This window comes from Diaphorina citri, unplaced genomic scaffold (assembly GCF_000475195.1).
Source record: "Diaphorina citri unplaced genomic scaffold, Diaci psyllid genome assembly version 1.1 scaffold629, whole genome shotgun sequence".
Taxonomy (NCBI): domain Eukaryota; kingdom Metazoa; phylum Arthropoda; class Insecta; order Hemiptera; family Psyllidae; genus Diaphorina; species Diaphorina citri.
In genome coordinates this window covers 66457-79387 of record NW_007378062.1, presented here as the reverse complement: position 1 = coordinate 79387, position 12931 = coordinate 66457, and the positions used below count along the sequence as shown (strand labels likewise).

At 40.3% G+C, this 12931-nt stretch overlaps 2 protein-coding genes and 1 long non-coding RNA gene across 3 annotated transcripts; all 3 read right to left on the bottom strand.

The window, feature by feature from the left end:
• Nucleotides 1-440: 440 nt before the first annotated feature.
• Nucleotides 441-1807, bottom strand: LOC103510657 (succinate--hydroxymethylglutarate CoA-transferase-like). The gene is made up of 2 exons (XM_008475342.3): nt 1578-1807; nt 441-1337 (listed from the first exon to the last, which is right to left on the bottom strand). Exons 1-2 carry the CDS (start codon nt 1767-1769, stop codon nt 1110-1112), a joined length of 420 nt encoding a protein of 139 aa, XP_008473564.1. The 5' UTR covers nt 1770-1807; the 3' UTR covers nt 441-1109.
• A 14-nt stretch (nt 1808-1821) lies between these two features.
• LOC103510664 (E3 ubiquitin-protein ligase HERC2-like) lies at nt 1822-12928 on the bottom strand. The gene is made up of 15 exons (XM_026824668.1): nt 12737-12928; nt 11976-12116; nt 11563-11793; nt 10492-10716; nt 9493-9703; nt 8884-9014; nt 8191-8472; nt 7719-7929; nt 7060-7263; nt 6716-6850; nt 4505-4670; nt 3810-3973; nt 3149-3306; nt 2712-2801; nt 1822-2306 (listed from the first exon to the last, which is right to left on the bottom strand). Exons 2-15 carry the CDS (start codon nt 12078-12080, stop codon nt 2169-2171), a joined length of 2451 nt encoding a protein of 816 aa, XP_026680469.1. The 5' UTR covers nt 12081-12116; nt 12737-12928; the 3' UTR covers nt 1822-2168.
• Nucleotides 9721-10481, bottom strand: LOC113468043. The gene is made up of 2 exons (XR_003391911.1): nt 10340-10481; nt 9721-9779 (listed from the first exon to the last, which is right to left on the bottom strand). It is a non-coding gene; the product is annotated as an uncharacterized LOC113468043 (long non-coding RNA).
• Nucleotides 12929-12931: the final 3 nt, after the last annotated feature.

Sequence of the window (12931 nt, the reverse complement as noted above, 5' to 3'; positions counted from 1 at the left end):
GAAATCAGAAGGAACATTCATATTGGAAATAGGGCTGGAGACGACAAAGTCTAGTATAAATAAATAATAAAAGTCATCGAATAATGTTTTGGGGAAAGAATTGAGCACAGCTAAAGCAGCGGGGTAACGTTATCAGTATTTCGGATGTACTCTGGAAAAATTATGAAAATCGGGATTGTAAATAAATGCAAAGGGGGGATTTAAGAGTCGCTAGACAGGAGTTATTCCTCTCAGTAGGTAGTACCTTTGGTTGTATGGCTGAAATATGTAAGGTCATATTGGAAATTGAAAGAAAAGCGGTACCAAGAAAATATACCCTCACTTCCGATTATAAAATTAGGTACCTTGAATATCTGCCTACAATATTAGGCATTTACTTATAAGCTAAAATGTTCACTATCAGGAATGTGAGTGATGTTTTTACAAGAAAAGAAGCTTTACTCATTTTCTGGATCTAACTATATTTTTTCTCCTTTATCCATTAGGTAAATAAAGTTACCTTTAATTTTTACCTACTTTATCCACCGAACTGTAAATAAATTTTGAAGAAAAATCAAGTTATTTTCACACTTTTGAAAGGAAATCGTAATTTTTGTTTTCTTTAATTTTTTCATTTCAGCAATATCTACCGAAGGAGTTTTTAGAAAAGGGGAAAAAGAGCCTTTTTTTCTGAGAGAGACCAAAAATCGAGTTATGTTAATGTTCCAAAATACCTTGTTCCCACAAGCCGGAAAATAGTTGCGAAAATCATGTACTTAATAATCCTCACAAAAAGATGATAAATGGGGTTTAACAACTCAATAGAGTTAGATATACCAGTTTCCATTTGTTCACTATAAATTATAATGGAGCTACATATTCTTCTTCTTCTTCTTCTTCTTCTTCTTCTTCTTCTTCTTCTTCTTCTTCTTCTTTTTCTTCGCCTTTTCCCGTGTACAGACGGGGTCGGCGTTTTTCGTCAGCCTCTCAATCAGCCCTAACTAGGGTGATTGGTTTGGGCTGACATTTGGTTTTGGCTACATCGCACGTGGTATATTTCTCATGACAGTAATGACCAACTGGGACCCTGTTATTAAATGAACTATTTAAATTCTAGGTAAAATACGAGCTTAGACAATCTTCTTCTCTTTCAGTTTTGCTATCGTGGTCTCATCATAGTTCAGCAAATCCTTCAGAACATAGTCGGTGTGTTCTCCCAGTGCAGGGGGCGGGGTTCGAACCTCGGGTTGAGTAAGACTATAGGCCACTGCAGGACCGACGATTTTTATGTCCCCGTATTTTTCGTGTGAGATCTCTTTGACTAGTTTGATATCCTGAATGTGCTCATCTGCAAACACCTGCAACGGAAAATTAGATTAGAAATATCTATGGGCGGGGCGGGGTATTCAAAAGGGTGAGATACGAACTAAGAGTTCCATTTCCCAAAAACATGGCTGGAAACATTGTCCCCATTAGAATCCCTCTTGAATAAGAATAAGAGAAGGTAAACATCGTGAGTTAGAAAGTAGATAATATAATTTTATGGTCGTCTTCGTAACAGTGACCACTGATAAGCGTTATTTCTCGTATTTACTTACTTGGGATATTGAGTTGACCTGAGCATAAGGGAATGAAACTCCTTGGAATATTAGCAACCACTCCTCTGTGGTTTTTTCCATAGTCTTCGCCTCGATTTCCTTGCATAGGAGTTCTCTGTTTTCTACCCTCAAAGCTCCAGTCAGGTACCGCGGATCCAAAGCCAAGTGTTGCAGGTTCATAACCTTACACATGTCTTGATATTGTTTATCCGAGCCAGTCCCTATGGTTTTTATAGTATACCGTTGGACAATTAGTAGGTAGGTACACCATTTCAATGTCAATTATGTGTGAATTCCTTGCTCTTATGTCAGTCTTGATCCATGAGTTTTGTAGTATGGTGTGTTATGGTACAGTTTTGTACCCTATTATGGTATAGTACGGTATTAAGATAATAAATACATATGTAGGTATGGATTGTGGATAGATCAATTATTATCTGTAACAAAAAGAATAGACATAGAAAGATCATTAGAAAAATAGTTTCCTCCTTGAAAAAAAACACACTTTTCACCATCTGTATTTTCTGGACTCAACTTTTCCCCCTAAACATTGCGATTCCTTCAGGAGATCTCCACCAAGGAGGACAATGATTACTCATCTACATCGCTATTATCGATAGAATTAACAGGCGACTCATTGCCCTCCAAATATTCGGCTAGAATGTTATCGTCCGTGTTGATAGCTTTGCTCAGATGAATAGCTTCGACTAGCTTGTGTTTCAATGTGTCCTGGAACAAAGGGAACAAACATACTAAGGGTGAAAAAAAGTTTCTGTGTTTTTTTACTAAGCGAAGCTTTTAATACTCGATAGTTGACTTGCATTTTTTTTTTTTTTTCATTAGAACAATTTTGTGACCTCTTTAATACACTGCGCCAAGCAATTAGAGGAACCCTGTCATTTCCTTTGTTTGTCTTTGGATAATGGGACCTAGAATTATCAATGTAACATTGTTTGGAATTCTCACCATAAAACACATGATTTTCGTAAATTTTGGCCAGTTAAGTTTCAAATAAAATTGATAAGATCCCAGAAGAGCAAAGGAGACGGAAGAAAGCTTGGCCCAGTTTAGTTAAAACATTACATTTCCAGGATTACTTTTACCTCGGGCTTACAGGGTTACTAGGGGAATTACCTTGTTGGTGTAACGGGGTAAACGAAGTAGGAAGAAACATGTTGAACTTTCGGGAAACAAGGTATCCGGATCACAATCCCTGTCCAGAAACTGAAAAACAAAAGACCACAATATTGAGATGAGAACTATGCGGGAAAGAAAGGCGGAAGAATAGAAGTACATGGAGTGAGAAAATGAGGTAAACCCAGGAAAAAGTGGGAGAAAAAAGGATTAACAAAGCACGAATCGCAAACTAGAGCTGCCTGGAAAAGGCTGACTATTGTTAATAGATTTATATTAGACACCCAAAATAGATAACTGCTAACCTTATTCTGTATGACTAGGGTTCTCCGGTCCCTAGTCATATAAAATAAAGTAAGCAGAGGCTGACTAAAAAGACTGATCCCGAAAAAATGGGAAAAGTTGAAGAAGAATAGAAGGATGACTATTATTTTTACCTGTATTTCAAATTTGAGACCTCGAAACTCGCGGGCACTCTTGGCCAGTCTCGATCTGCCTGAGACAAATCGAATGAACAGTACTCGATCCTGATTGGACATTTCTTCCAATACTTCCCAGAACCAGATTATTTGAGGCGTAGTCACATTCATTTCATCTGAAACACAGGTCAAAAAAGTTGACTTGTATTCTAATAAACCCCAAGTATTTGTAAGAAGAAATTGAAACTACCTATTCATAAGCAATCTCTGTGGCTGAGTGGGTATCAAATTAGGCTTACACACCGGAGGTCCGAGATTCGATTCCCGACGGGGTCGAAGTTTTTTCTGCCCAGTGCTTCGCTTCGAAGTAGGCTCTGTGTTTGGCCTTTAGGCTGCACTCAGCCTCGTGCAGACAACTGAGTAGCTACTGAAATCGAATAGCGACCAGTAGCGACATTAGGAATTAAGAGCCTGGAGGGAATATTTACCGGTAAAGGAAAAGCCTGCTAGGCAGTAAAAAACAGAGAGAGGAGAGAGAGAGAGAGAGAGAGAGAGAGAGAGAGAGAGAGAGAGAGAGAGAGAGAGAGAAACACATAGCAATGACAGAAATAGTAAAAGAAGCTCTAAAAGAAGCTCTTTTCAGCGTTTTTAGGAAGTCCAAGATCAGTAAAGGACTTACCCTTATAAAACGTCACTTGCTTCAACACATCAATGGAAATCTCCGGCGTACTGCAGACAAGGGTCTCGATTTCCGCTCCAGAAAACAAATGTAACAGCGGGACCGGGATCACTTGATAGAGTCCCTTTCTCACGTAGTGTATCCTTTCGTCAAACTCGTGAAGTCTGGAAGAAAACGGGATAAATAGTAGAGCATATTATGAGCATGTCTAATAATGAGATTCTTGAGTGGAAGGTGGCCAACTGACCACTAAGCGACGTAAACGCTAGTGGAGTTGTCTAGCACCTAACCTGTAGAGCTCTACTATTATGTGGTCAAATTCTCCAGTACACGAGGATGAAATTCGGTGTCTCGGGTAGGATCGAACCTGCGCCCTCCTGTTTACCAGACAACTGCCTTGACCACTACGCCACCGAAAGCTCTTTTGTTCTGTTATTGATGTTTTTACTTTTCTTATCCTCATAGGACGCTCTAGTATACGCAAGTAAGAATATTTATTATGTTCCTATCAAATATACCAGACCTTTTTTTATACTGGCAGGATAAAGGGATTTTTCAGCCCTTTCCGGGCAGGATAAACAAGGTAAAGTCTGCTCTCTCACTACGTAAACAATTATATTAATAAAGAGGTGCTCTTATAAGTTAGTATAATGGAACAACCATGACAGTCTAAATAAAGCACTACCTAAGCGTACCTAAACTGAAGTACCAGCACCACATATTGCCTGATGTTAGACTCTGTGATATCGTTCTCAAAGGGATTCAGGTGTACATAGAACTGATTGGACGATGAAGCCGTAGAAAAGGGCATTTGGAGAGCATTGACCTCTTCACCTGGCATTTGAGTCATGTTGGAGAGAACTGAAATCAAACAGAACAGTGAGGTACTGGGTCAATGTCTTTTTTTTTTCAATAGTCTTATTCTTCTTTTTTTTCGCCTTTTCCCGTGTACAGACGGGGTCAGCGTTTTTCGGCAGCCCTCAATCAGCCCTAACTGAGGTGATTGGTTTGGGCTGACATTTGTTTTGGCAACAAATTTTACGACCGGATGCCCTCCGCACTCAACCTTTGCTATTTCTTTAGCAAGGGAAATTCAGGCTGGTATACTCGCTGTTTAAAGTCCCCCAGTCAGACTAAGCTGGTCTACTCCCTGTTTGACGACCCCCAGCCAGACAGTTTTTTTTTTCAATAGTGACAGGTCAAAATTAATCTAAGGATGTCAGACCGAATGTCAAATAAAAGAAAGTAATGAAATGAACAGCAGAAAGTGGCACTTCTTTATTAGAGGAACTGGGTCAACACGGGCAGAAGGCAAGGAGTAGCTAGACTCTGAATGACAAGCAAGCAAGGAAAATATACATGGCTTATACCATATGACTTACCAGTTATGAAATTCTGGTCAATTTCCATGAGGTCATGAAGGCTAAGAATATCCCCGGAGAGTAAAGTCCAAATCGGTTCCGCTAGGAATAAGTTCAGATAGTGTCCCGTCCTTATTGCTATGCCCAGCAGAATACCTGTTAAATGAAAAGTGATACAATTATTATTGGTTCTGTAACTGGTATTTAAATTTTAGAGACTTCTAGTGAAAACCAATGTTATCCCACCTTGGAAGGCGCACGACTTTGAGTAGCGCGTAGTCGGCTGCAAAATCAAACCTATAAAATCATAGAGATCAATACCAGACTAGAAGTGTTTACTAAACTTCTTCAAAGCCCACACTTACCCAGAAAGAAGAACAGCTTATCATTAGATCCTGCTGCTGCAAAGGGATCGGGATTCAAAATAAACTTATCCCTGTTAGAGCCATTCTCATCATTACTGTTGGGAGTGGGGATAAGGACTTTGAGTAGAGAATTATCCCTTCATAGGACTTTAGCCAACACCAGGGAGCAGCCTAAGACGCGTTTCGTTCTTATTTGAACTCATCAGTTAGACATAGCTCTCAGGTGCAGGCTCAGGGTTTCTATGTAAGAATTTATTTTAGTGTTGAGTGTTGTTGTGAGCGCCACAGGACGCTCTAGTATACGCAAGTAAGAATATTTATTATGTTCCTATCAAATATACCAGACCTTTTACCCCTTTCCGGGCAGGATAACAAGGTAAAGTCTGCTCTCTCACTACGTAAACAATTATATTAATAAAGAGGTTCTCTTATAAGTTAGTATAATGGAACAACTATGATCTAACCTGACAGTCTAAATAAAGCACTACTTAAGCGTACCTAAACTGAAGTACCAGCACCACATATTGTCTGATGTTAGACTCTGTGATATCGTTCTCAAAAGGATTCAGGTGTACATAGAACTGATTGGACGATGAAGCCGTAGAAAAGGGCATTTGGAGGGCATTGACCTCTTCACCTGGCATTTGAGTCATGTTAGAGAGAACTGAAATCAAACAGAACAATGAGGTACTGGGTCAATGTCTTTTTTTTTAATAGTCTTATTCTTCTTTTTCTTCGCCTTTTCCCGTGTACAGACGGGGTCAGCGTTTTTCGGCAGCCTCTCAATCAGCCCTAACTAGGGTGATTGGTTTGGGCTGACATTTGGTTTTGGCTACAAATTTTACGACCGGATGCCCTCCGCACTCAACCTTTGCTATTTCTTTAGCAAGGGAAATTCAGGCTGGTATACTTGCTGTTTAAAGTCCCCCAGCCAGACTAAGCTGGTCTACTCCCTGTTTGACGACCCCCAGCCAGACAGTTTTTTTTTCAATAGTGACAGGTCAAAATTAATCTAAGGATGTCAGACCGAATGTCAAATGAAAGAAAGTAATGAAATGAACAGCAGAAAGTGGCACTTCTTTATTAGAGGAACTGGGTCAACACGGGCAGAAGGCAAGGAGTAGCAAGACTCTGAATGACAAGCAAGGAAAATATACATGGCTTATACCATATGACTTACCAGTTATGAAATTCTGGTCGATTTCCATGAGATCATGAAGACTCAGAATATCTCCGGAGAGTAAAGTCCAAATAGGTTCAGCTAGGAATAAGTTCAGATAGTGTCCCGTCCTTATTGCTATGCCCAGCAGGATACCTGTTGAATAAAAATTGATACAATTATTATTGGTTCTGTAACTGGTATTTAAATTTTAGAGGCTTCTAGTGAAAACCAATGTTATCCCACCTTGGAAGGCACACGACTTTGAGTAGCACGTAGTCGGCTGCAAAACCAAACCTATAAAATCATAGAGATCAATACCAGACTAGAAGTGTTTACTAAACTTCTTCAAAGCTCACACTTACCCAGAAAGAAGAACAGCTTATCATTAGATCCTGCTGCAGCGAAGGGATCGGGATTCAAAATAAACTTATCCCTGTTGGAGCCATTCTCATCATTACTGTTGGGAGTGGGGATAAGGACTTTGAGTAGAGAATTATCCCGAAGTTCTTCACATAGCTCTGAGAGGCACTCGTTATAGCCACCACCTGCATCATCCACTGATTCGCCTGAAAATTAGAAAAGTAATACTTTTTATTTTAGATGGAAAAATTAGTCTACCTTTGTCAAAGTAAAATTGCGACCAAAACAGGATTCGGTCAAACTGCGGCCGTTATTCCGGACCAAAAATCCGCCATTTAGGGCTATACAGGGAAAAAGCTCAAAAGGAACTAGCGCTTCTCACGACTTTACCTTTAGCCACAGGTCGCTCAAATTTTGCAGACAGCTTCCATATTTTATGATGATCAAATGTGTCCGCGGGCCGGACCGCGAGAAATGTACGGTTCGGCCGGCCTTTAGATTTCAGAGTTCGCAATACTCAGGCCTTTAGATTTCAGCCAAAATAGCTCAAATTCAGGAAAATACCATAATGCATAAGTAAAACTCTTAGTATAACGGAACAACTTGTTCTAAGCTAACTAAATAAAGCACTACTTTGAAGTAAAATACCCGGAATACTTGCCTAGAAAAATAACTTTCCACAATCGACTGGGCAGCAACAGCTGGTCCCTAATGATGGGGACATATTTGAAGCTCATCTGTTCAAACGTTGACTTGTTGAACACCATGTCATCCGTTGGAACATCCATGTTGAAAGCGTGATTCCGTTTGAGGGTCAAAACTCGAGGTGGATAATCACGGGAATATTCGGGCATCATGGTTTTCTTAATCACCTGGAAGAGATAAATTTGACATACTGATAGATTCTGACGTGACTTTGTGAAGATTCATCTTGTTCTTCTTTTCAAGATGAATTTGTTCGGGAGAAAAGGGCGAGGCACATAGAAGAAAAGGTGGAAAGATACTGTGAATCTCGACTTGGGTGAGAAAAATTTATCAGGACATGAGGTAGGTGTACATTTTATAATAAAAACCTTGCCTAAATAATGACAATAAAAAAAGTTGTTATGGTTTATTTTTTTTAAAGGTCTCACCTTTTTCAACGTATTTTCTCGGACGGAATAGAGAATTCTGTTTTTCAAATTAGGATAAGACACCAGACTGCCCTTGTGTGGTAACATCAACAGGAACGGAGCAATCAGGCTGGACACATGGTAGAGATACATCATTCGGTATCTGAGTAGACTCAGGGGAACGTCTTGGAGGAGATAGTATTCAGAAGGGACACACTTGGGTAGGGCTGGTATGAATGGTTCCTTGACTGCGAGTACGATGGAATGGGCTGAGCCACACACGGCGGTAACTGATTTGTTTTCCTGATGGGAGATAGAACAAACTTATTACATGTATGTCGACTCCCCGCTTTCTTTTGTTTTTTCTATGCTCAAAACTAAAGCACTTCTAAATTGCAATATCAATGAAGGATATCGTTTTCTTCGTGGTGGTGACATGGTGAAGGTATCAATGAAGGATATATCGGCAGGATATTTTGCAATATCCTGCCGTGGAAGACAGCAGTGATCTTGCAGGAAAATATTAGGGCGAGCAAAAGGAAAATAGTATTCTCATCATTTATTTAAAATATTATAATCTGTATTCTTGAACCCATAAAATACGCAAGACCCAGTTAAGAATGCTGAGGTAAAGGGACTTTATAGCCTCGATTGAGCAGGATAAACAAAGAGTATTTTTTTATCCTTAACAACATAGAACAGTTGGTGACTTACCGGGGGCAATACAAGCACTTTGCGGGGCGCTTTCTCCACGAGGGTAGTATCATTGCCTAGCTGACCCTGGTCATTATCTCCCCATGCGTATACTTCGCCCTCTGAGGTACAAGCAATACAGTGCAGGGCCCCTGTAATGAGAAACCAAAAGGGATTAGTTTTGAACTTACTCCAACAATTGGCTGAGTGGATATCACACTCGGCTTGCACGCCGGAGGTCTCTGGTTCGATTCCCGGTGGGGTCAAAGTTTTTTTCGGTTCTGTGCTTGAAGTTCGGGGTGCACTCAGTCTCGTGAGGACAATTGAGTAGCTATTTTAATCGAGTAGGGACCAGTGGCGGCATTACAAGTCAAAGAAACAAGCGATGATAAATAATGTGATGATTGAGTAAATGAAACACTAGTAATACTTTGACACTCACAAAGTTGTGAAGCAGTAGCCGCTTCACCACAAGTAATTCATGATGATTTGAGTTTAAATACGTTGAAACGTTGATTGTGTCCCAGCCATAAGAGTCAAACATTGAGCAAGGAAAATTTTAAATAGTATATCTCGAACTATCTATAACTATAAAAAGGAAACTATCTATTGCCGAATCAATACACTTACCAACAGCAATAGAAGTTACATTCTTCTCAATGAGGCCAAGAATACGCTGAGGTGCCCCAATATACTGAACAGAGCCCTGACCCAAACTATAATGTTCACTCTTGCCCCAAGAGTATACGGAACCGTTATCTCGTAACGCTAGGAAGAAAGATGCCCCACATTCCACCTGAATGATACCCTTGTTACAGAGGAAGTCAACTTTCTTTGGAACCTGAAATGAAGGATAGTGCCCCACATTCCACCTGAATGATACCCTTGTTACAGAGGAAGTCAACTTTCTTTGGAACCTGAAATGAAGGATAGTGGAGACTGGTGTGAATGAGATTTTTCACTGTTTGAAAGGACATCGTGGCGTGGAAAAAAATTGAGAACTTGCCCTAGGGAAGAGATTCCGGATCTCCTGAGTCCTAGTCCAGTGTTTTGACTACCCTAATCATCTTCATGGATGCCTTTTTATCTCTGTTAATTTCCATGTTAAAAGAGTCAATCAAACATTGCAAAGAAGTGCAACGCAATTTATAGATCAAAAGTGTGAAGCTCGACAAATATACGGTTCGGCCGCCATTTACTGTAAAAATTTCCAAAAAGCTCGAAACGATTCCGCTCTTCTCAAGGCTTTAGTTTTTGGCCTAAGGCCTCTTTATCTCTGTTAATTTCCATGTTAAAAGAGTCAATCAAACATTGCAAAGAAGTGCAACGCAATTTATAGATCAAAAGTGTGAGGCTCGACAAATATACGGTTCGGCCGCTATTTACTGTAAAAATTTCCAAAAAGCTCGAAACGATTCCGCTCTTCTCAAGGCTTTAGTTTTTGGCCTAAATCGCTCTAAAGTTTTAGCGGACTTACCAACACATCTTCGGGTTTGGGCTCGTGAAATTCGTCACTTCCCCAATACCAAACACTGCCGTCCTGGGTGATAGCAAACGTCTGTGCATCGCATGGACCGCACGACGCTTTCTCAACTTTGAGGTTTTTGCCCTTCTGTTGAAATTTCTTACCAACACATCTTCGGGTTTGGGCTCGTGAAATTCGTCACTTCCCCAATACCAAACACTGCCGTCCTGGGTGATAGCAAACGTCTGAGCATCGCATGGACCGCACGACGCTTTTTCAACTTTGAGGTTTTTGCCCTTCTGTTGAAATTTGACTTTGAACGGGACGTGACATTTGGTTTTGTTCTGTCTCCGTGCCATTTCATTGCTTGACATTCTCATGTGAAGCTCCTGAAAAGAGATAGCAACGTTAAACGAGGAAAAGAAGTACGCAAAATTCGGCCTAAAAAGATCAGATTCGTTCTCGGAACGGCTGGCTTTCTATTCTGTCCTTCTCTCTTCGAGATGGGAACGTTAAACAAGGAAAAGAAGTGCTGAGAGAGGTCGCGGGTTCGATTTCCGCCCGGCAAGAGCTTTGTCCTAAACAGATCAGATTCGTTCTCGGAACGGCTGGCTTTCTCCTATGTCCTTCTTCTCTCTTTGATTTTCGATCGATAAGAATTCTGCTGTTACAGTTCCCTCCGTCAAACCTCTTAAAATATAAAAGGCACTTTTCAGTCATATTCGGGCAGGATAAACAGTATTCGGCCTTCAGTTATTAACCCCCTATATAATACATAGGACCTTGTATAGTCTGCTGGGGTAAAGGGACTTTTTAGACTCATTCGAGCAGGAAAAACAAGGTATATTCTATTCTATATTCCTTTTCGAGAGGTCGCGGGTTCGATTTCCGCCCGGCAAGAGCTTTGTCCTAAACAGATCAGATTCGTTCTCGGAACGGCTGGCTTTCTCCTATGTACTTCTTCTCTCTTTGATTTTCGATCGATGAGAATTCTGCTGTTACAGTTCCCTCCGTCAAACCTCGTAAAATATAAAAGGCACTTTTCAGTCATATTCGGGCAGGATAAACAGTATTCGGCCTCCAGTTATTAACCCCCTATATAATACATAAGACCTTGTTTAGTCTGCTGGGGTTAACGGACTTTTTAGACTCATTCGAGCAGGAAAAACAAGGTATATTCTATTCTATATTCCTTTTCAGTCCTATTGGGCAGGATAAACAATATTTCATTTTACCTTGCCCCACGTATACAGTTGGTTCTTATCATTGATAGCGACACAATGCGATCCCCCGCAAGCTATGTCTATGATAACTTCATCCTTCTCAAATGTGGTTATCTTTCTAGGTTTCTCAAACGTATCTGCCGTATGCATGCCGTGTTGCCCATGACGATTATCTCCCCATACGAACACTTCGCCTTGTGAGGTCAGAGCTAGCGTGTGACGCCCACTGGGATTTACTGCCACCTGGAATCAAAAGTAATGTTTAACATGTAAAGGGAGTTTTAGAAAGCTAGATCAAAAAGCCAATAATCTGGCTGGGAGACTTTGAACAGGGAAATTTCCCTTGCTACAGAATTAGCAAACGTTGAGTGCGGAGCCTTGTTTTATTTCAATTTCATTTTGCTGCCAACTTGGTAGATACAAACCTTCGTTATGACGACCGGGGGTAGTTTCACTATAGTGGGCTTAGTAACCACTTGCAGAGGACTTTCATTGGCTACTCCTAACCTAGATTGAGCATTGGATCCCATGGCATAGACTTGACCATTCCAGCCGACAGCGAACACCTAAAAGAGGACAATAATATTTTACTGTTAGTTTTTAAGCTCACAATCTCACTACTATTTTTTCTCCGAAATTTTAGCTGTTATTTGAAAATAGAGTAAGTAGAATATAATTTACCTTGCTTATGCCATTCCTAGATTGAGCATTGGATCCCATGGCATAGACTTGACCATTCCAGCCGACAGCGAACACCTAAAAGAGGACAATAATATTTTACTGTTCGTTTTCAAGCTCACAATCTCACTACTATTTCTCCGAAATTTTAGCTGTTATTTGAAAATAGTGTAAGTAGAATAGAATTTACCTTGCTTATGCCATTTGAAAAGGACTAAAAAGTCCTTTGAACCCAGCAGTCTAAACAAGGTCTCGTATATTTGATGGGATAATAATTGAAAAGGACTAAAAAGTCCTTTGAACCCAGCAGTCTAAACAAGGTCTCGTATATTTGATGGGATAATAAATACATACATACATACATACATACAAAATTGAGAGAGAAAAATCGTTTTTAAAAGACCTTGCTTGGTAAAAAGAAATTTAATAATAACAGTAATACTGATAAATGAGATAAAAATCATCCCTAAAGGGAATTTAGCTAAAAAAGAGATGCTGCGTAGCTTACCGACTGATCTCCGGCCACAATCTGAGAAGGATTCAAATCGGACAGAACATCGAGAAACGTGGGGGTTTTGATTTTGAGCACATCGGTCTGCAAGAAACCAAGTTGGCCACGATGATTATGTCCCCAGCCAAAGCAAGAAGTAACGCGGGAAGGATCTACGTTGTTTTCGCCTTTCCAAGCGCTGGGGATTCTGGA